Source organism: Oncorhynchus masou, chromosome 6, assembly GCF_036934945.1.
Source record: "Oncorhynchus masou masou isolate Uvic2021 chromosome 6, UVic_Omas_1.1, whole genome shotgun sequence".
Lineage (NCBI taxonomy): Eukaryota > Metazoa > Chordata > Actinopteri > Salmoniformes > Salmonidae > Oncorhynchus > Oncorhynchus masou.
The window spans coordinates 83,057,985-83,081,708 of NC_088217.1; the positions used below are offsets into that span (position 1 = coordinate 83,057,985).

General features: G+C 44.4%; 1 protein-coding gene across 4 annotated transcripts in view; it reads left to right on the top strand.

Moving 5' to 3' along the window:
* LOC135542804 (BCL-6 corepressor-like) overlaps window positions 1-23,724 on the top strand; it is a 126,983-nt gene that overhangs the window by 91,419 nt on the left and 11,840 nt on the right. For all 4 annotated transcript variants that reach the window (XR_010456136.1, XM_064970023.1, XM_064970024.1 and 1 more), the window contains one exon: window positions 9,398-9,475. Coding sequence is in view for 3 of the 4 variants with exons in the window: in XM_064970023.1 (XP_064826095.1) it covers window positions 9,398-9,475 (78 nt within the window). In the remaining variant the exon portion in view is untranslated. The remainder of the gene's footprint in view (window positions 1-9,397; window positions 9,476-23,724) is intronic.

Here is a 23,724-nt window from a genome sequence, read left to right on the forward strand (position 1 = left end):
TCTCTCTCTCTCTCTGTCCCTGTTTATAGTTGTACTGTGTCTCTCTCTGCTCTGTCCCTGTTTATAGCTGTACCATGTCTCTCTCTCTCTCTCTCTCTCTCGATCCCTGTTTATAGTTGTACCGTGTCTCTCTCTCTCTGCTCTTTCCCTGTTTATAGCTGTACTGTGTCTCTCTCTGCTCTGTCCCTGTTTATAGCTGTACCGTGTCTCTCTCTCTCTCTGCTCTGTCCTTGTTTATAGCTGTACTGTGTCTCTCTCTCTCTCTGCTCTGTCCCTGTTTATAGCTGTACCGTGTCTCTCTCTGCTCTGTCCCTGTTTATAGCTGTACCGTGTCTCTCTCTCTGCTCTGTCCCTGTTTATAGCTGTACCGTGTCTCTCTCTGCTCTGTCCCTGTTTATAGCTGTACCGTGTCTCTCTCTCTGGTCTGTCCCTGTTTATAGCTGTACCGTGTCTCTCTCTCTCTCTCTGTCCCTGTTTATAGCTGTACCGTGTCTCTCTCTCTGCTCTCTCCCTGTTTATAGCTGTACTGTGTCTCTCTCTCTCTCTGCTCCTTCCCTGTTTATAGCTGTACCGTGTCTCTCTCTGCTCTGTCCCTGTTTATAGCTGTACCGTGTCTCTCTCTGCTCTGTCCCTGTTTATAGCTGTACCGTGTCTCTCTCTCTCTCTGTCCCTGTTTATAGCTGTACCGTGTCTCTCTCTCTCTCTCTGTCCCTGTTTATAGCTGTACTGTGTCTCTCTCTGCTCTGTCCCTGTTTATAGCTGTGCCTTGTCTCTCTCTCTCTCTCTGTCCCTGTTTATAGCTGTACCGTGTCTCTCTCTCTCTGTTCTGTCCCTGTTTATAGCTGTACCGTGTCTCTCTCTGCTCTGTCCCTGTTTATAGCTGTACCGTGTCTCTCTCTGCTCTGTCCCTGTTTATAGCTGTACCATGTCTCTCTCTCTCTCTGTTCTGTCCCTGTCTATAGCTGTACCGTGTCTCTCTCTCTCTGCTCTGTCCCTGTTTATAGCTGTACCGTGTCTCTCTCTGCTCTGTCCCTGTTTATAGCTGTACCGTGTCTCTCTCTCTCTCTCTGCTCTGTCTCTGTTTACAGCTGAACCGTGTGTCTCTCTCTCTCTGCTCTGTCCCTGTTTATAGCTGTACCGTGTCTCTCTCTCTCTGCTCTGTCCCTGTTTATAGCTGTACCGTGTCTCTCTCTGCTCTGTCCCTGTTTATAGCTGTACCGTGTCTCTCTCTCTCTCTCTCTGTCCCTGTTTATAGCTGTACTCTCTCTCTCTCTGCTCTGTCCCTGTTTATAGCTTTACTGTGTCTCTCTCTCTCTCTGCTCTGTCCCTGTTTATAGCTGTACCGTGTCTCTCTCTGCTCTGTCCCTGTTTATAGCTGTACCGTGTCTCTCTCTCTCTCTCTCTGCTCTGTCCATGTTTATAGCTGTACCGTGTCTCTCTCTGCTCTGTCCCTGTTTATAGCTGTACCATGTCTCTCTCTCTCTCTCTGTCCCTGTTTATAGTTGTACCGTGTCTCTCTCTCTGCTCTGTCCCTGTTTATAGCTGTACCGTGTCTCTCTCTCTCTCTGCTCTGTCCCTGTTTATAGCTGTACCGTGTCTCTCTCTGCTCTGTCCCTGTTTATAGCTGTACCATGTCTCTCTCTCTCTCTCTGTCCCTGTTTATAGCTTTACTGTGTCTCTCTCTCTCTCTGCTCTGTCCCTGTTTATAGCTGTACAGTGTCTCTCTCTCTGCTCTGTCCCTGTTTATAGCTGTACCGTGTCTCTCTCTCTCTCTCTCTCTGCTCTGTCCCTGTTTATAGCTGTACCGTGTCTCTCTCTGCTCTGTCCCTGTTTATAGCTGTACCATGTCTCTCTCTCTCTCTCTCTGTCCCTGTTTATAGCTGTACTGTGTCTCTCTCTCTCTCTCTCTGTCCCTGTTTATAGTTGTACCGTGTCTCTCTCTCTCTCTCTGTCCCTGTTTATAGCTGTACCGTGTCTCTCTCTCTCTCTCTCTCTGTCCCTGTTTATAGCTGTACCATGTCTCTCTCTCTCTCTGCTCTGTCCCTGTTTATAGCTTTACTGTGTCTCTCTCTCTCTCTCTCTGTCCCTGTTTATAGCTGTACTGTGTCTCTCTCTGCTCTGTCCCTGTTTATAGCTGTGCCTTGTCTCTCTCTCTCTCTCTCTGTCCCTGTTTATAGCTGTACCGTGTCTCTCTCTCTCTCTGTTCTGTCCCTGTTTATAGCTGTACCGTGTCTCTCTCTGCTCTGTCCCTGTTTATAGCTGTACCGTGTCTCTCTCTGCTCTGTCCCTGTTTATAGCTGTACCGTGTCTTTCTCTCTCTCTCTCTCCGTCCCTGTTTATAGCTGTACCATGTCTCTCTCTCTCTCTGTTCTGTCCCTGTCTATAGCTGTACCGTGTCTCTCTCTCTCTCTGCTCTGTCCCTGTTTATAGCTGTACCGTGTCTCTCTCTGCTTTGTCCCTGTTTATAGTTGTACCGTGTCTCTCTCTCTCTGCTCTGTCCCTGTTTATAGCTGTACCGTGTCTCTCTCTCTCTCTCTGCTCTGTCCCTGTTTATAGCTGTACCGTGTCTCTCTCTCTCTCTGTCCCTGTTTATAGCTGTACCATGTCTCTCTCTGTCCCTGTTTATAGCTTTACTGTGTCTCTCTCTCTCTCTGCTCTGTCCCTGTTTATAGCTGTACAGTGTCTCTCTCTCTGCTCTGTCCCTGTTTATAGCTGTACCGTGTCTCTCTCTCTCTCTCTCTGCTCTGTCCCTGTTTATAGCTGTACCGTGTCTCTCTCTGCTCTGTCCCTGTTTATAGCTGTACCATGTCTCTCTCTCTCTCTCTGTCCCTGTTTATAGCTGTACCGTGTCTCTCTCTCTCTCTGTCCCTGTTTATAGTTGTACCGTGTCTCTCTCTCTCTCTCTGTCCCTGTTTATAGCTGTACCGTGTCTCTCTCTCTCTCTGCTCTGTCCCTGTTTATAGCTGTACCGTGTCTCTCTCTGCTCTGTCCCTGTTTATAGCTGTACCGTGTCTCTCTCTCTCTCTCTGCTCTGTCCCTGTTTATAGCTGTACCGTGTCTCTCTCTGCTCTGTCCCTGTTTATAGCTGTACCGTGTCTCTCTCTCTCTCTGCTCTGTCTCTGTTTACAGCTGAACCGTGTGTCTCTCTCTCTCTGCTCTGTCCCTGTTTATAGCTGTACCGTGTCTCTCTCTCTCTGCTCTGTCCCTGTTTATAGCTGTACCGTGTCTCTCTCTGCTCTGTCCCTGTTTATAGCTGTACCGTGTGTCTCTCTCTCTCTCTCTGTCCCTGTTTATAGCTGTACTGTGTCTCTCTCTCTGCTCTGTCCCTGTTTATAGCTGTACCGTGTCTCTCTCTGCTCTGTCCCTGTTTATAGCTGTACCGTGTCTCTCTCTCTCTCTCTCTGCTCTGTCCCTGTTTATAGCTGTACCGTGTCTCTCTCTGCTCTGTCCCTGTTTATAGCTGTACCGTCTCTCTCTCTCTCTCTCTGTCCCTGTTTATAGCTGTACCGTGTCTCTCTCTCTCTCTCTGTCCCTGTTTATAGTTGTACCGTGTCTCTCTCTCTCTGCTCTGTCCCTGTTTATAGCTGTACCGTGTCTCTCTCTCTCTCTGCTCTGTCCCTGTTTATAGCTGTACCGTGTCTCTCTCTGCTCTGTCCCCGTTTATAGCTGTACCGTGTCTCTCTCTCTCTCTCTGTCCCTGTTTATAGCTGTACCATGTCTCTCTCTCTCTCTGCTCTGTCCCTGTTTATAGCTTTACTGTGTCTCTCTCTCTCTCTGCTCTGTCCCTTTTTATAGCTGTACAGTGTCTCTCTCTCTGCTCTGTCCCTGTTTATAGCTGTACCGTGTCTCTCTCTCTCTCTCTGCTCTGTCCCTGTTTATAGCTGTACCGTGTCTCTCTCTGCTCTGTCCCTGTTTATAGCTGTACCATGTCTCTCTCTCTCTCTCTCTGTCCCTGTTTATAGCTGTACCGTGTCTCTCTCTCTCTCTCTCTGTCCCTGTTTATAGTTGTACTGTGTCTCTCTCTCTCTCTGTCCCTGTTTATAGCTGTACCGTGTCTCTCTCTCTCTCTCTCTGTCCCTGTTTATAGCTGTACCATGTCTCTCTCTCTCTCTGCTCTGTCCCTGTTTATAGCTTTACTGTGTCTCTCTCTCTCTCTGCTCTGTCCCTGTTTATAGCTGTACCGTGTCTCTCTCTGCTCTGTCCCTGTTTATAGCTGTACCGTGTCTCTCTCCCTCTGCTCTGTCCCTGTTTATAGCTGTACAGTGTCTCTCTCTCTGCTCTGTCCCTGTTCATAGCTGTACGGTGTCTCTCTCTCTCTGCTCTGTCCCTGTTTATAGCTGTACCGTGTCTCTCTCTGCTCTGTCCCTGTTTATAGCTGTACCATGTCTCTCTCTCTCTCTCTCTGTCCCTGTTTATAGCTGTACCGTGTCTCTCTCTCTCTCTCTGTCCCTGTTTATAGTTGTACCGTGTCTCTCTCTCTCTCTGCTCTGTCCCTGTTTATAGCTGTACCGTGTCTCTCTCTGCTCTGTCCCTGTTTATAGCTGTACCGTGTCTCTCTCTGCTCTGTCCCTGTTTATAGCTGTACCGTGTCTCTCTCTCTCTGCTCTGTCCCTGTTTATAGCTGTACCGTGTCTCTCTCTCTCTCTCTCTCTCTGTCCCTGTTTATAGCTGTACCGTGTCTCTCTCTCTCTCTCTGTCCCTGTTTATAGTTGTACCGTGTCTCTCTCTCTCTCTCTGTCCCTGTTTATAGTTGTACCGTGTCTCTCTGCTCTGTCCCTGTTTATAGCTGTACCGTGTCTCTCTGCTCTGTCCCTGTTTATAGCTGTACCGTGTCTCTCTCTGCTCTGTCCCTGTTTATAGCTGTACCGTGTCTCTCTCTCTCTCTCTCTCTCTCTCTCTCTCTCTCTCTCTCTCTGTCCCTGTTTATAGTTGTACCGTGTCTCTCTCTGCTCTGTCCCTGTTTATAGTTGTACCGTGTCTCTCTCTGCTCTGTCCCTGTTTATAGCTGTACCGTGTCTCTCTCTCTCTCTCTCTGCTCTGTCCCTGTTTATAGTTGTACTGTGTCTCTCTCTCTCTCTTGCCCTGTTTATAGCTGTACCGTGTCTCTCTCTCTCTCTCTGCTCTGTCCCTGTTTATAGCTGTACTGTGTCTCTCTCTCTCTCTGTCCCTGTTTATAGCTGTACAGTGTCTCTCTCTCTGCTCTGTCCCTGTTTATAGCTGTACCGTGTCTCTCTCTCTCTCTCTCTCTCTGTCCCTGTTTATAGCTGTACAGTGTCTCTCTCTCTGCTCTGTCCCTGTTTATAGCTGTACCGTGTCTCTCTCTCTCTCTCTCTCTCTGTCCCTGTTTATAGTTGTACCGTGTCTCTCTCTCTCTCTCTCTCTCTCTCTCTGTCCCTGTTTATAGCTGTACAGTGTCTCTCTCTCTGCTCTGTCCCTGTTTATAGCTGTACCGTGTCTCTCTCTCTCTCTGCTCTGTCCCTGTTTATAGCTGTACCGTGTCTCTCTCTGCTCTGTCCCTGTTTATAGCTGTACCGTGTCTCTCTCTCTCTCTCTCTGCTCTTTCCCTGTTTATAGCTTAACAGTGTGTCTCTCTCTCTCTGCTCTGTCCCTGTTTATAGCGGTACCGTGTCTCTCTCTCTCTGCTCTGTCCCTGTTTATAGCTGTACAGTGTCTCTCTCTCTGCTCTGTCCCTGTTTATAGCTGTACATTGTCTCTCTCTCTCTCTGCTCTGTCCCTGTTTATAGCTGTACCGTGTCTCTCTCTGCTCTGTCCCTGTTTATAGCTGTACCATGTCTCTCTCTCTCTCTCTCTGTCCCTGTTTATAGCTGTACCGTGTCTCTCTCTCTCTGTCCCTGTTTATAGTTGTCTGCTCTGTCCCTGTTTATAGCTGTACCATGTCTCTCTCTGCTCTGTCCCTGTTTATAGCTGTACCGTGTCTCTCTCTCTCTCTCTGCTCTGTCCCTGTTTATAGTTGTACCGTGTCTCTCTCTCTGTCCCTGTTTATAGTTGTACCGTGTCTCTCTCTGCTCTGTCCCTGTTTATAGATGTACCGTGTCTCTCTCTGCTCTGTCCCTGTTTATAGCTGTACCGTGTCTCTCTCTCTCTCTCTGCTCTGTCCCTGTTTATAGCTGTACTGTGTCTCTCTCTCTCTCTCTGTCCCTGTTTATAGCTGTACCGTGTCTCTCTCTCTCTCTGTCCCTGTTTATAGCTGTACCGTGTCTCTCTCTCTCTCTGTCCCTGTTTATAGCTGTACCGTGTCTCTCTCTGCTCTGTCCCTGTTTATAGCTGTACTGTGTGTCTCTCTCTAACTCTTTCTCTCTCTGTCCCTGTTTATAGCTGTACCTTGTCTCTCTCTCTCTCTCTCTCTGTCCCTGTTTATAGCTGTACCGTGTCTCTCTCTGCTCTGTCCCTGTTTATAGATGTACCGTGTCTCTCTCTCTCTCTGTCCCTGTATATAGCTGTACCGTGTCTCTCTCTGCTCTGTCCCTGTTTATAGCTGTACTGTCTCTCTCTCTCTCTCTGCTCTGTCCCTGTTTATAGCTGTACCGTGTCTCTCTCTGCTCTGTCCCTGTTTATAGCTGTACCGTGTCTCTCTCTCTCTGCTCTGTCCCTGTTTATAGCTGTACCGTGTTTCTCTCTGCTCTGTCCCTGTTTATAGCTGTACCGTGTCTCTCTCTGCTCTGTCCCTGTTTATAGCTGTACCGTGACTCTCTCTCTCTGCTCTGTCCCTGTTTATAGCTGTACAGTGTCTCTCTCTCTGCTCTGTTCCTCTTTATAGCTGTACATTGTCTCTCTCTCTCTCTGCTCTGTCCCTGTTTATAGCTGTACCGTGTCTCTCTCTGCTCTGTCCCTGTTTATAGCTGTACCATGTCTCTCTCTCTCTCTCTCTGTCCCTGTTTATAGCTGTACCGTGTCTCTCTCTCTCTCTCTGTCCCTGTTTATAGTTGTACCGTGTCTCTCTCTCTGCTCTTTCCCTGTTTATAGCTTTACTGTGTCTCTCTCTCTCTCTGCTCTGTCCCTGTTTATAGCTGTACCGTGTCTCTCTCTCTCTGCTCTGTCCCTGTTTATAGCTGTACAGTGTCTCTCTCTCTGCTCTGTCCCTGTTTATAGCTGTACATTGTCTCTCTCTCTGCTCTGTCCCTGTTTATAGCTGTACCGTGTCTCTCTCTGCTCTGTCCCTGTTTATAGCTGTACCATGTCTCTCTCTCTCTCTCTGTCCCTGTTTATAGCTGTACCGTGTCTCTCTCTCTCTCTCTCTCCCTGTTTATAGTTGTACCGTGTCTCTCTCTGCTCTGTCCCTGTTTATAGCTGTACCATGTCTTTCTCTGCTCTGTCCCTGTTTATAGCTGTACCGTGTCTCTCTCTCTCTCTCTCTCTCTCTCTCTCTCTGTCCCTGTTTATAGTTGTACCGTGTCTCTCTCTGCTCTGTCCCTGTTTATAGTTGTACCGTGTCTCTCTCTGCTCTGTCCCTGTTTATAGATGTACCGTGTCTCTCTCTGCTCTGTCCCTGTTTATAGCTGTACCGTGTCTCTCTCTCTCTCTCTCTCTGCTCTGTCCCTGTTTATAGTTGTACTGTGTCTCTCTCTCTCTCTCTTGCCCTGTTTATAGCTGTACCGTGTCTCTCTCTCTCTCTCTGCTCTGTCCCTGTTTATAGCTGTACTGTGTCTCTCTCTCTCTCTCTGTCCCTGTTTATAGCTGTACCGTGTCTCTCTCTCTCTCTGTCCCTGTTTATAGCTGTACCGTGTCTCTCTCTCTCTCTGTCCCTGTTTATAGCTGTACCGTGTCTCTCTCTGCTCTGTCCCTGTTTATAGCTGTACTGTGTGTCTCTCTCTAACTCTTTCTATCTCTGTCCCTGTTTATAGCTGTACCTTGTCTCTCTCTCTCTCTCTCTCTCTGTCCCTGTTTATAGCTGTACCGTGTCTCTCTCTGCTCTGTCCCTGTTTATAGATGTACCGTGTCTCTCTCTCTCTCTGTCCCTGTATATAGCTGTACCGTGTCTCTCTCTGCTCTGTCCCTGTTTATAGCTGTACTGTCTCTCTCTCTCTCTCTGCTCTGTCCCTGTTTATAGCTGTACCGTGTCTCTCTCTGCTCTGTCCCTGTTTATAGCTGTACCGTGTCTCTCTCTCTCTGCTCTGTCCCTGTTTATAGCTGTACCGTGTTTCTCTCTGCTCTGTCCCTGTTTATAGCTGTACCGTGTCTCTCTCTGCTCTGTCCCTGTTTATAGCTGTACCGTGACTCTCTCTGCTCTGTCGCTGTTTATAGCTGTACCGTGTCTCTCTCTCTCTCTCTCTGTCCCTGTTTATAGCTGTACCGTGTCTCTCTCTCTCTGTCCCTGTTTATAGCTGTACTGTGTCTCTCTCTCTCTCTCTGTCCCTGTTTATAGCTGTACTGTGTCTCTCTCTCTCTCTCTGTCCCTGTTTATAGCTGTACCGTGTCTCTCTCTGCTCTGTCCCTGTTTATAGCTTTACCGTGTCTCTCTCTGCTCTGTCCCTATTTATAGCTGTACCGTGTCTCTCTCTGCTCTGTCCCTGTTTATAGCTGTACCATGTCTCTCTCTGCTCTGTCCCTATTTATAGCTGTACCGTGTCTCTCTCTCTCTCTGCTCTGTCCCTGTTTATAGCTGTACCATGTCTCTCTCTGCTCTGTCCCTATTTATAGCTGTACCGTGTCTCTCTCCGCTCTGTCCCTGTTTATAGCTTTACCGTGTCTCTCTCTGCTCTGTCCCTGTTTATAGCTGTACCGTGTCTCTCTCTGCTCTGTCCCTATTTATAGCTGTACCGTGTCTCTCTCTGCTCTGTCCCTGTTTATAGCTGTACCGTGTCTCTCTCTGCTCTGTCCCTGTTTATAGCTTTACCGTGTCTCTCTCTGCTCTGTCCCTATTTATAGCTGTACCGTGTCTCTCTCTGCTCTGTCCCTGTTTATAGCTGTACCGTGTCTCTCTCTGCTCTGTCCCTGTTTATAGCTTTACCGTGTCTCTCTCTGCTCTGTCCCTATTTATAGCTGTACCGTGTCTCTCTCTGCTCTGTCCCTGTTTATAGCTGTACCGTGTCTCTCTCTGCTCTGTCCCTGTTTATAGCTGTACCATGTCACTCTCTCTCTGCTCTGTCCCTATTTATAGCTGTACCATGTCACTCTCTCTCTGCTCTGTCCCTATTTATAGCTGTACCATGTCACTCTCTCTCTGCTCTGTCCCTATTTATAGCTGTACCATGTCACTCTCTCTCTGCTCTGTCCCTGGTTTATAGCTGTACCGTGTCACTCTCTCTCTGCTCTGTCCCTATTTATAGCTGTACCATGTCACTCTCTCTCTGCTCTGTCCCTATTTATAGCTGTACCATGTCACTCTCTCTCTGCTCTGTCCCTGGTTTATAGCTGTACCGTGTCTCTGTCTCTCTAGAGTATTTTTCCGACCTGAAGGGGCGTGACGACACTGACGAAGGCATCTACTGGGAGTTTTACGGCAGCGCCGTGTGTGGTGAGTACACACACACGCACACACGCACGACCACACACACACACGCACGAACACACACACACGAACACACAAACTCACACACACGAACACACACACACACACGAACACACAAACTCACACACACGAACACACACACACACACAGGAGAAGAGAGGGAGAGGAAGGAGCAGCTGGAAGAGGACAGAGAAAGACCCCCAGGTAATTCTCTGTGGGAGTCTTCTCGGAGTAGAGACCAGCATTGATTCAGAGGGACAACATCAGAAAAAGAGAACAGTGGCTTCTCTTGTATCCGATAGATTTTCCCTCCCAGCTACGGAGCGAGCTACGCTTTTGTGCCTACCTCACCTCCTGCCTCCCTCCCCTCCTGCCTACCTCCCCTCCTGCCTCCCTCCTGCCTACCTCCCCTTCTGCCTCCCTCCTGCCTACATCCCCTCCTGCCTACCTCACCTCCTGCCTACCTCCCCTCCTGCCTCCCTCCTCCCCTCCTGCCTACCTCCCCTCCTGCCTCCCTACTCTCCTGCCTACCTCCCCTCATGCCTACCTCACCTCCTGCCTCCCTACTCTCCTGCCTACCTCCCCTCATGCCTACCTCACCTCCTGCCTCCCTACTCTCCTGCCTACCTCCCCTCCTGCCTCCCTCCTGCCTACCTCCCCTCCTGCCACCCTCCTGCCTACATCCCCTCCTGCCTACCTCACCTCCTGCCTCCCTCCTCCCCTCCTGCCTCCCTCCTGCCTACCTCCCCTCCTGCCTCCCTACTCTCCTGCCTACCTCCCCTCATGCCTACCTCACCTCCTGCCTCCCTACTCTCCTGCCTACCTCCCCTCCTGCCTACATTCCCTCCTGCCTACCTCCCCTCCTGCCTCCCTCCTGCCTACCTCCCTACTCTCCTGCCTACCTACCTCCCCTCCTGCCTCCCCCTCCTGCCTCCTGCCTCCTCCTCCTGCCTCCTCCTCCTGCCTACCTCCCCTCCTACCTCCCCTCCTGCCTACCTCCCCTCCTGCCTACCTCCCCTCCTGCCTCCCTCCTGCCCACCTGCCCCCTCCTGCCTCCATCCTGCCTACCTCCCATCCTGCCTACCTCCCCCTCCTTCCTACCTCACCCCTCCTTCCTACCTCCCCTCCTGCCTACTCCCTCCCCTCCTGCCTACCTCACCTCCTGCCTCCCCCTCCTGCCTACCTCCCCTCCTGCCTCCCTCCTGCCTACCTCCCCTCCTGCCTCCCTCCTGCCTACCTCCCTTCTTGCCTACCTTCCCTCCTGCCTCCCTCCTGCCTACCTCCCATCCTGCCTCCCTCCTGCCTTCCTACCTCCCTCCTGCCTACCTCCCCTCCTGCCTACCTCCCCTCCTGCCTCCCTCCTGCCCACCTCCCCTCCTGCCTCCATCCTACCTCCCATCCTGCCTACCTCCCCTCCTTCCTACCTCCCCTCCTGCCTACTTCCCCTCCTGCCTACTTCCCCTCCTGCCTACCTCACCTCCTGCCTCCCTCCTGCCTACCTCCCCTCCTGCCTCCCTCCTGCCTACCTCCCCTCCTGCCTCCCTCCTGCCTACCTCCCTTCTTGCCTACCTCCCGTCCTGCGCACCTCCCCTCCTGCCTCCCTCCTACCTACCTCCACTCCTGCCTCCCTACTCTCCTGCCTCCCTACTCTCCTGCCTCCCTACTCTCCTCCTCTATCCTCCCCTCCCCACTCCCTCTATCCTCTGCCTCTATCCTCTGCCTCTATCCTTTCCCTCTATCCTCCCCTCTCCACTCCCTCTATCCTCCACTCTCCACTCCCTCTACCCTCCCCTCTCCACTCCCTCTATCCTCCCCTCTCCACTCCCTCTATCCTCCCCTCTCCACTCCCTCTATCCTCCCCTCTCCACTCCCTCTATCCTCCCCTCACCACTCCCTCTATCCTCCACTCCCTCTACCCTCTCCCTCTACCCTCTCCCTCTATCCTCCCCTCTCTACTCCCTCTCGACTCCCTCTACCCTCTCCACTCCCTCTATCCCCTCCCTCCATCCTCTACCCTCCCCTCTCCACTCCCTCTATCCTCCCCACTCCCTCTATCCTCCCCACTCCCGCTATCCTCTATCGTCCCCTCTCCACTCCCTCTATCCTCCCCTCTCCACTCCCTCTATCCTCCCCTCTCCACTCCCTCTATCCTCCCCTCTCCACTCCCTCTATCCTCCTCTCCCACTCCCTCTATCCTCTCCCTCTATCCTTTCCCTCTCTCCACTCACTCTATCCACCTCTCTCCACTCCCACTATCCTCTCCCTCTATCCTCTTCCTCTAGCCTCCCCTCTCCACTCCCTCTATCCTCCCCTCTCCTCTCCCTCTACCCTCCTTTCTCCACTCCCTCTACCCTCTCCACGCCCTCTTATCCTCTCCCTCTACCCTCCCATCTCCACTCCCTCTACCCTCCCTCTCCACTCCCTCTACCCTCCCCTCTCCACTCCCTCTATCCTCTCCCTCTATCCTTTCCCTCTCTCCACTCACTCTATCCACCTCTCTCCACTCCCTCTATTGTCCTCTATCCTCCTCTCTCCACTCCCGCTATCCTCCTCTCTCCACTCCCTCTATCCTCTCTCCAGTCCTGGAATCTGAGGCATGAGTGTCTATTAGAGACCCACGACAAACTACCAATTAATCCCCCTCTCCTTCCTCCTCTGCTCACTCCCTCCTTTCCTCCCCTCATCCCCTCCCTTTCTCTGAATTGTCCCTCAGACCACAGCCGCCCCCCGTGTTAGAACAGCAGGGAGAGGTTGGACTTCCAGCTGGAGAGGACAGAGAACTGTATTACATTCCTGCATCATATTACACACGGAAGTTGAAGGTCATAATTCATCTTTCTCTGTGATTTGAGTGTCACCGGTGACAACTTTGTAGAAATTCTTCAAGGACGTTTCAAATGTTGCCTAATGGACAACGCTAACATTTCATCCCCTCTTCCCGCAAGAAAACAGCTAGATATTACATGCTAATACCACCCCTAGTCCTGTGAAGGCAGAAGTGGCTGAAGTGGGGGTGGACGGCTGCTAGGATCTCTCCATACCTGCATTATTCAACACACTGATACACACACACCCTGCGGTCGGTTCGGTGGGCTGAGTGGAGCTGGGCACCCCAGGGCAACACCTGGCTCCTTCATGCTATCATTGGTGGGGTGGGGGGGGCAGCCGGCCAGCCAGCCAGCAGTACAATGCTCTGACTGTGCCTGTTTGGCGAGGCTGACCTTATCTGCCACAGGCATTTATCTCCAGCTCAACCCTGGCTGTGTGTGTTGTGGGGGTGATGCATGTGTAGACAATAATGTGTGTTTCATTTGGAATGTTGTTATGTGCCCACCTGTTTGAGTTCTGCAACCTGACCTGTGTAGTACTCACCTGTCATCTCCACTGATGCAGAATAGTGTTGTAACAGTGTGTTTGGTCATCTCTACAGAATAGTATTGTAACAGTGTGTTTGGTCATCTCTACAGAATAGTATTGTAACAGTGTGTGTGTTTGGTCATCTCTACAGAATAGTATTGTAACAGTGTGTGTGTTTGGTCATCTCTACAGAATAGTATTGTAACAGTGTGTGTGTTTGGTCATCTCTACAGAATAGTATTGTAACAGTGTGTGTGTTTGGTCATCTCTACAGAATAGTGTTGTAACAGTGTGTGTGTTTGGTCATCTCTACAGAATAGTATTGTAACAGTGTGTTTGGTCATCTCTACAGAATAGTGTTGTAACAGTGTGTTTGGTCATCTCTTCAGAATAGTATTGTAACAGTGTGTTTGGTCATCTCTACAGAATAGTATTGTAACAGTGTGTGTGTTTGGACATCTCTACAGAATAGTATTGTAACAGTGTGTTTGGTCATCTCTACAGAATAGTGTTGTAACAGTGTGTGTGTTTGGTCATCTCTACAGAATAGTATTGTAACAGTGTGTGTGTTTGGTCATCTCTACAGAATAGTATTGTAACAGTGTGTGTGTTTGGTCATCTCTACAGAATAGTGTTGTAACAGTGTGTTTGGACTTCTCTACAGAATAGTATTGTAACATTGTGTTTGGTCATCTCTACAGAATAGTGTTGTAACAGTGTGTTTGGTCATCTCTACAGAATAGTGTTGTAACAGTGTGTTTGGTCATCTCTACAGAATAGTGTTGTAACAGTGTGTTTGGTCATCTCTACAGAATAGTATTGTAACAGTGTGTGTGTTTGGTCATCTCTACAGAATAGTATTGTAACAGTGTGTGTGTTTGGTCATCTCTACAGAATAGTATTGTAACAGTGTGTTTGGTCATCTCTACAGAATAGTATTGTAACAGTGTGTTTGGTCATCTCTACAGAATAGTATTGTAACAGTGTGTGTTTGGTCATCTCTACAGAATAGTATTGTAACAGTGTGTTTGGTCATCTCTACAGAATAGTATTGTAACAGTGTGTGTGTTTGGTCATCTCTACAGAATAGTATTGTAACAGTGTGTTTGGTCATCTCTACAGAATAGTATTGTAACAGTGTGTTTGGTCATCTCTACAGAATAGTATTGTAACAGTGTGTTTGGTCATCTCTACAGAATAGTATTGTAACAGTGTGTTTGGTCATCTCTACAGAATAGTATTGTAACAGTGTGTTTGGTCATCTCTACAGAATAGTATTGTAACAGTGTGTGTGTTTGGTCATCTCTACAGAATAGTATTGTAACAGTGTGTTTGGTCATCTCTACAGAATAGTATTGTAACTGTGTGTTTGGTCATCTCTACAGAATAGTATTGTAACAGTGTGTGTGTTTGGTCATCTCTACAGAATAGTATTGTAACAGTGTGTTTGGTCATCTCTACAGAATAGTATTGTAACAGTGTGTTTGGTCATCTCTACAGAATAGTATTGTAACAGTGTGTGTGTTGGTCATCTCTACAGAATAGTGTTGTAACAGTGTGTTTGGTCATCTCTACAGAATAGTATTGTAACAGTGTGTGTGTTTGGTCATCTCTACAGAATAGTGTTGTAACAGTGTGTTTGGTCATCTCTACAGAATAGTGTTGTAACAGTGTGTTTGGTCATCTCTACAGAATAGTATTGTAACAGTGTGTTTGGTCATCTCTACAGAATAGTGTTGTAACAGTGTGTTTGGTCATCTCTACAGAATAGTGTTGTAACAGTGTGTTTGGTCATCTCTACAGAATAGTATTGTAACAGTGTGTTTGGTCATCTCTACAGAATAGTATTGTAACAGTGTGTTTGGTCATCTCTACAGAATAGTATTGTAACAGTGTGTTTGGTCATCTCTACAGAATAGTATTGTAACAGTGTGTTTGGTCATCTCTACAGAATAGTGTTGTAACAGTGTGTTTGGTCATCTCTACAGAATAGTGTTGTAACAGTGTGTTTGGTCATCTCTACAGAATAGTATTGTAACAGTGTGTGTGTTTGGTCATCTCTACAGAATAGTATTGTAACAGTGTGTTTGGTCATCTCTACAGAATAGTATTGTAACAGTGTGTTTGGTCATCTCTACAGAATAGTATTGTAACAGTGTGTTTGGTCATCTCTACAGAATAGTATTGTAACAGTGTGTTGGTCATCTCTACAGAATAGTGTTGTAACAGTGTGTTTGGTCATCTCTACAGAATAGTGTTGTAACAGTGTGTTTGGTCATCTCTACAGAATAGTATTGTAACAGTGTGTGTGTTTGGTCATCTCTACAGAATAGTATTGTAACAGTGTGTTTGGTCATCTCTACAGAATAGTATTGTAACAGTGTGTTTGGTCATCTCTACAGAATAGTATTGTAACAGTGTGTTTGGTCATCTCTACAGAATAGTATTGTAACAGTGTGTGTGTTTGGTCATCTCTACAGAATAGTATTGTAACAGTGTGTGTGTTGGTCATCTCTACAGAATAGTGTTGTGACAGTGTGTTTGGTCATCTCTACAGAATAGTGTTGTAACAGTGTGTTTGGACATCTCTACAGAATAGTATTGTAACAGTGTGTTTGGTCATCTCTACAGAATAGTATTGTAACAGTGTGTTTGGTCATCTCTACAGAATAGTATTGTAACAGTGTGTTTGGTCATCTCTACAGAATAGTATTGTAACAGTGTGTTTGGTCATCTCTACAGAATAGTATTGTAACAGTGTGTTTGGTCATCTCTACAGAATAGTATTGTAACAGTGTGTTTGGTCATCTCTACAGAATAGTGTTGTAACAGTGTGTGTGTTTGGTCATCTCTACAGAATAGTATTGTAACAGTGTGTTTGGTCATCTCTACAGAATAGTATTGTAACAGTGTGTTTGGTCATCTCTACAGATTAGTGTTGTAACAGTGTGTTTGGTCATCTCTACAGAATAGTGTTGTAACAGTGTGTTTGGTCATCTCTACAGAATAGTGTTGTAACAGTGTGTTTGGTCATCTCTACAGAATAGTATTGTAACAGTGTGTTTGGTCATCTCTACAGAATAGTGTTGTAACAGTGTGTTTGGTCATCTCTACAGAATAGTGTTGTAACAGTGTGTTTGGTCATCTCTACAGAATAGTATTGTAACAGTGTGTTTGGTCATCTCTACAGAATAGTATTGTAACAGTGTGTTTGGTCATCTCTACAGAATAGTATTGTAACAGTGTGTTTGGTCATCTCTACAGAATAGTATTGTAACAGTGTGTTTGGTCATCTCTACAGAATAGTGTTGTAACAGTGTGTTTGGTCATCTCTACAGAATAGTATTGTAACAGTGTGTTTGGTCATCTCTACAGAATAGTGTTGTAACAGTGTGTGTGTTGGTCATCTCTACAGAATAGTATTGTAACAGTGTGTTTGGTCATCTCTACAGAATAGTATTGTAACAGTGTGTGTGTTTGGTCATCTCTACAGAATAGTGTTGTAACAGTGTGTTTGGTCATCTCTACAGAATAGTGTTGTAACAGTGTGTTTGGTCATCTCTACAGAATAGTATTGTAACAGTGTGTGTGTTTGGTCATCTCTACAGAATAGTGTTGTAACAGTGTGTTTGGTCATCTCTACAGAATAGTGTTGTAACAGTGTGTTTGGTCATCTCTACAGAATAGTGTTGTAACAGTGTGTTTGGTCATCTCTACAGAATAGTGTTGTAACAGTGTGTTTGGTCATCTCTACAGAATAGTATTGTAACAGTGTGTTTGGTCATCTCTACAGAATAGTGTTGTAACAGTGTGTTTGGTCATCTCTACAGAATAGTATTGTAACAGTGTGTTTGGTCATCTCTACAGAATAGTATTGTAACAGTGTGTTTGGTCATCTCTACAGAATAGTGTTGTAACAGTGTGTTTGGTCATCTCTTCAGAATAGTATTGTAACAGTGTGTTTGGTCATCTCTACAGAATAGTATTGTAACAGTGTGTGTGTTTGGACATCTCTACAGAATAGTATTGTAACAGTGTGTTTGGTCATCTCTACAGAATAGTGTTGTAACAGTGTGTGTGTTTGGTCATCTCTACAGAATAGTATTGTAACAGTGTGTTTGGTCATCTCTACAGAATAGTGTTGTAACAGTGTGTTTGGTCATCTCTACAGAATAGTGTTGTAACAGTGTGTTTGGACATCTCTACAGAATAGTATTGTAACAGTGTGTTTGGTCATCTCTACAGAATAGTGTTGTAACAGTGTGTTTGGTCATCTCTACAGAATAGTGTTGTAACAGTGTGTTTGGTCATCTCTACAGAATAGTGTTGTAACAGTGTGTTTGGTCATCTCTACAGAATAGTGTTGTAACAGTGTGTTTGGTCATCTCTACAGAATAGTATTGTAACAGTGTGTTTGGTCATCTCTACAGAATAGTATGTGTGTGTTTGGTCATCTCTACAGAATAGTATTGTAACAGTGTGTGTGTTTGGTCATCTCTACAGAATAGTATTGTAACAGTGTGTTTGGTCATCTCTACAGAATAGTGTTGTAACAGTGTGTTTGGTCATCTCTACAGAATAGTGTTGTAACAGTGTGTTTGGTCATCTCTACAGAATAGTATTGTAACAGTGTGTTTGGTCATCTCTACAGAATAGTGTTGTAACAGTGTTTGGTCATCTCTACAGAATAGTATTGTAACAGTGTGTTTGGTCATCTCTACAGAATAGTATTGTAACAGTGTGTTTGGTCATCTCTACAGAATAGTATTGTAACAGTGTGTTTGGTCATCTCTACAGAATAGTATTGTAACAGTGTGTTTGGTCATCTCTACAGAATAGTATTGTAACAGTGTGTTTGGTCATCTCTACAGAATAATTGTAACAGTGTGTTTGGTCATCTCTACAGAATAGTATTGTAACAGTGTGTTTGGTCATCTCTACAGAATAGTATTGTAACAGTGTGTGTTTGGTCATCTCTACAGAATAGTATTGTAACAGTGTGTTTGGTCATCTCTACAGAATAGTGTTGTAACAGTGTGTTTGGTCATCTCTACAGAATAGTATTGTAACAGTGTGTTTGGTCATCTCTACAGAATAGTATTGTAACAGTGTGTTTGGTCATCTCTACAGAATAGTATTGTAACAGTGTGTTTGGTCATCTCTACAGAATAGTGTTGTAACAGTGTGTTTGGACATCTCTACAGAATAGTATTGTAACAGTGTGTTTGGTCATCTCTATAGAATAGTATTGTAACAGTGTGTTTGGTCATCTCTACAGAATAGTGTTGTAACAGTGTGTTTGGTCATCTCTACAGAATAGTATTGTAACAGTGTGTTTGGTCATCTCTACAGAATAGTATTGTAACAGTGTGTTTGGTCATCTCTACAGAATAGTATTGTAACAGTGTGTTTGGTCATCTCTACAGAATAGTATTGTAACAGTGTGTGTTTGGTCATCTCTACAGAATAGTATTGTAACAGTGTGTGTGTTTGGTCATCTCTACAGAATAGTATTGTAACAGTGTGTGTGTTTGGTCATCTCTACAGAATAGTGTTGTAACAGTGTGTTTGGACATCTCTACAGAATAGTATTGTAACAGTGTGTTTGGTCATCTCTACAGAATAGTGTTGTAACAGTGTGTTTGGTCATCTCTACAGAATAGTGTTGTAACAGTGTGTTTGGTCATCTCTACAGAATAGTGTTGTAACAGTGTGTTTGGTCATCTCTACAGAATAGTGTTGTAACAGTGTGTTTGGTCATCTCTACAGAATAGTGTTGTAACAGTGTGTTTGGTCATCTCTACAGTTTTGTAACAGTGTGTTTGGTCATCTCTACAGAATAGTGTTGTAACAGTGTGTTTGGTCATCTCTACAGAATAGTGTTGTAACAGTGTGTTTGGTCATCTCTACAGAATAGTGTTGTAACAGTGTGTTTGGTCATCTCTACAGAATAGTATTGTAACAGTGTGTTTGGTCATCTCTACAGAATAGTATTGTAACAGTGTGTTTGGTCATCTCTACAGAATAGTATTGTAACAGTGTGTTTGGTCATCTCTACAGAATAGTGTTGTAACAGTGTGTTTGGTCATCTCTACAGAATAGTGTTGTAACAGTGTGTTTGGTCATCTCTACAGAATAGTATTGTAACAGTGTGTTTGGTCATCTCTACAGAATAGTATTGTAACAGTGTGTTTGGTCATCTCTACAGAATAGTGTTGTAACAGTGTGTTTGGTCATCTCTACAGAATAGTGTTGTAACAGTGTGTTTGGTCATCTCTACAGAATAGTGTTGTAACAGTGTGTTTGGTCATCTCTACAGAATAGTATTGTAACAGTGTGTTTGGTCATCTCTACAGAATAGTATTGTAACAGTGTGTTTGGTCATCTCTACAGAATAGTATTGTAACAGTGTGTTTGGTCATCTCTACAGAATAGTATTGTAACAGTGTGTTTGGTCATCTCTACAGAATAGTATTGTAACAGTGTGTTTGGTCATCTCTACAGAATAGTATTGTAACAGTGTGTTTGGTCATCTCTACAGAATAGTATTGTAACAGTGTGTTTGGTCATCTCTACAGAATAGTATTGTAACAGTGTGTTTGGTCATCTCTACAGAATAGTATTGTAACAGTGTGTTTGGTCATCTCTACAGAATAGTATTGTAACAGTGTGTTTGGTCATCTCTACAGAATAGTATTGTAACAGTGTGTTTGGTCATCTCTACAGAATAGTATTGTAACAGTGTGTTTGGTCATCTCTACAGAATAGTATTGTAACAGTGTGTGTGTTTGGTCATCTCTACAGAATAGTATTGTAACAGTGTGTGTGTTGGTCATCTCTACAGAATAGTATTGTAACAGTGTGTTTGGTCATCTCTACAGAATAGTGTTGTAACAGTGTGTGTGTTTGGACATCTCTACAGAATAGTATTGTAACAGTGTGTGTTTGGTCATCTCTACAGAATAATAACAGTGTGTTTGGTCATCTCTACAGATTAGTGTTGTAACAGTGTGTTTGGTCATCTCTACAGAATAGTGTTGTAACAGTGTGTTTGGTCATCTCTACAGAATAGTATTGTAACAGTGTGTGTGTTGGTCATCTCTACAGAATAGTGTTGTAACAGTGTGTTTGGTCATCTCTACAGAATAGTGTTGTAACAGTGTGTTTGGACATCTCTACAGAATAGTATTGTAACAGTGTGTTTGGTCATCTCTATAGAATAGTATTGTAACAGTGTGTTTGGACATCTCTACAGAATAGTATTTTAACAGTGTGTTTGGTCATCTCTACAGAATAGTATTGTAACAGTGTGTTTGGTCATCTCTACAGAATAGTGTTGTAACAGTGTGTGTGTTTGGACATCTCTACAGAATAGTATTGTAACAGTGTGTGTGTTGTTCATCTCTACAGAATAGTATTGTAACAGTGTGTTTGGTCATCTCTACAGAATAGTGTTGTAACAGTGTGTTTGGTCATCTCTACAGAATAGTGTTGTAACAGTGTGTTTGGTCATCTCTACAGAATAGTATTGTAACAGTGTGTTTGGTCATCTCTACAGAATAGTATTGTAACAGTGTGTTTGGTCATCTCTACAGAATAGTGTTGTAACAGTGTGTTTGGTCATCTCTACAGAATAGTATTGTAACAGTGTGTTTGGTCATCTCTACAGAATAGTGTTGTAACAGTGTGTTTGGTCATCTCTACAGAATAGTGTTGTAACAGTGTGTTTGGTCATCTCTACAGAATAGTATTGTAACAGTGTGTTTGGTCATCTCTACAGAATAGTATTGTAACAGTGTGTGTGTTTGGTCATCTCTACAGAATAGTATTGTAACAGTGTGTTTGGTCATCTCTACAGAATAGTATTGTAACAGTGTGTTTGGTCATCTCTACAGAATAGTATTGTAACAGTGTGTTTGGTCATCTCTACAGAATAGTGTTGTGACAGTTGTAACAGTGTTGTAACAGTGTGTTTGGACATCTCTACAGAATAGTATTGTAACAGTGTGTTTGGTCATCTCTACAGAATAGTATTGTAACAGTGTGTTTGGTCATCTCTACAGAATAGTGTTGTAACAGTGTGTGTGTTTGGTCATCTCTACAGAATAGTATTGTAACAGTGTGTGTGTTAGAATAGTATTGTAACAGTGTGTTTGGTCATCTCTACAGAATAGTATTGTAACAGTGTGTTTGGTCATCTCTACAGAATAGTGTTGTAACAGTGTGTTTGGTCATCTCTACAGAATAGTATTGTAACAGTGTGTTTGGTCATCTCTACAGAATAGTATTGTAACAGTGTGTTTGGTCATCTCTACAGAATAGTGTTGTAACAGTGTGTTTGGTCATCTCTACAGAATAGTGTTGTAACAGTGTGTTTGGACATCTCTACAGAATAGTATTGTAACAGTGTAGTATTGTAACAGTGTGTTTGGACATCTCTACAGAATAGTATTGTAACAGTGTGTTTGGTCATCTCTACAGAATAATTGTAACAGTGTGTTTGGTCATCTCTACAGAATAGTGTTGTAACAGTGTGTGTGTTTGGACATCTCTACAGAATAGTATTGTAACAGTGTGTGTGTTGGTCATCTCTACAGAATAGTATTGTAACAGTGTGTTTGGTCATCTCTACAGATTAGTGTTGTAACAGTGTGTTTGGTCATCTCTACAGAATAGTGTTGTAACAGTGTGTTTGGTCATCTCTACAGAATAGTATTGTAACAGTGTGTTTGGTCATCTCTACAGAATAGTATTGTAACAGTGTGTTTGGTCATCTCTACAGAATAGTGTTGTAACAGTGTGTTTGGTCATCTCTACAGAATAGTGTTGTAACAGTGTGTTTGGTCATCTCTACAGAATAGTATTGTAACAGTGTGTTTGGTCATCTCTACAGAATAGTATTGTAACAGTGTGTTTGGTCATCTCTACAGAATAGTATTGTAACAGTGTGTTTGGTCATCTCTACAGAATAGTGTTGTAACAGTGTGTTTGGTCATCTCTACAGAATAGTATTGTAACAGTGTGTGTGTTTGGTCATCTCTACAGAATAGTATTGTAACAGTGTGTGTGTTTGGTCATCTCTACAGAATAGTATTGTAACAGTGTGTTTGGTCATCTCTACAGAATAGTATTGTAACAGTGTGTGTGTTGGTCATCTCTACAGAATAGTGTTGTAACAGTGTGTTTGGTCATCTCTACAGAATAGTGTTGTAACAGTGTGTTTGGACATCTCTACAGAATAGTATTGTAACAGTGTGTTTGGTCATCTCTACAGAATAGTATTGTAACAGTGTGTTTGGTCATCTCTACAGAATAGTGTTGTAACAGTGTGTTTGTCAACAGTGTGTTTGGTCATCTCTACAGATAGTATTGTAACAGTGTGTTTGTCAACAGAATAGTGTTGTAACAGTGTGTTTGGACATCTCTACAGAATAGTGTTGTAACAGTGTGTTTGGTCATCTCTACAGAATAGTATTGTAACAGTGTGTTTGGTCATCTCTACAGAATAGTGTTGTGACAGTGTGTTTGGTCATCTCTACAGAATAGTGTTGTAACAGTGTGTTTGGACATCTCTACAGAATAGTATTGTAACAGTGTGTTTGGTAGTGTATTTTGTGTTTCATCTCTACAGAATAGTATTGTAACAGTGTGTTTGGTCATCTCTACAGAATAGTATTGTAACAGTGTGTTTGGTCATCTCTACAGAATAGTGTTGTAACAGTGTGTGTGTTTGGTCATCTCTACAGAATAGTATTGTAACAGTGTGTTTGGTCATCTCTACAGAATATATTGTAACAGTGTGTTTGTCAACAGTGTTGTAACAGTGTGTTTGGTCATCTCTACAGAATAGTGTTGTAACAGTGTGTTTGGTCATCTCTACAGAATAGTAACAGTGTGTTTGTAACAGAATAGTATTGTGTGTGTTTGGTCATCTCTACAGATAGTGTTGTGACAGTGTGTTTGGTCATCTCTACAGAATAGTGTTGTAACAGTGTGTTTGGACATCTCTACAGAATAGTATTGTAACAGTGTGTTTGGTCATCTCTACAGAATAGTATTGTAACAGTGTGTTTGGTCATCTCTACAGAATAGTGTTGTAACAGTGTGTTTGGTCATCTCTACAGAATAGTGTTGTAACAGTGTGTTTGGTCATCTCTACAGAATAGTATTGTAACAGTGTGTGTGTTTGGTCATCTCTACAGAATAGTATTGTAACAGTGTGTGTGTTTGGTCATCTCTACAGAATAGTATTGTAACAGTGTGTTTGGTCATCTCTACAGAATAGTATTGTAACAGTGTGTTTGGTCATCTCTACAGAATAGTGTTGTAACAGTGTGTTTGGTCATCTCTACAGAATAGTGTTGTAACAGTGTGTTTGGTCATCTCTACAGAATAGTATTGTAACAGTGTGTTTGGTCATCTCTACAGAATAGTATTGTAACAGTGTGTGGTCATCTCTACAGAATAGTTTGTAACAGTGTGTTGTAACAGTGTTTGGACATCTCTACAGAATAGTATTGTAACAGTGTGTGTTTGGTCATCTCTACAGAATAGTATTGTAACAGTGTGTTTGGTCATCTCTACAGAATAGTGTTGTAACAGTGTGTTTGGTCATCTCTACAGAATAGTGTTGTCAACAGAATAGTGTTTAACAGTGTGTTTGGTCATCTCTACAGAATAGTGTTGTAACAGTGTGTTTGGTCATCTCTACAGAATAGTGTTGTAACAGTGTGTTTGGTCATCTCTACAGAATAGTATTGTAACAGTGTGTTTGGTAGAATAGTATTTAACAGTGTGTTTGGACATCTCTACAGAATAGTATTGTAACAGTGTGTTTGGTCATCTCTACAGAATAGTATTGTAACAGTGTGTTTGGTCATCTCTACAGAATAGTGTTG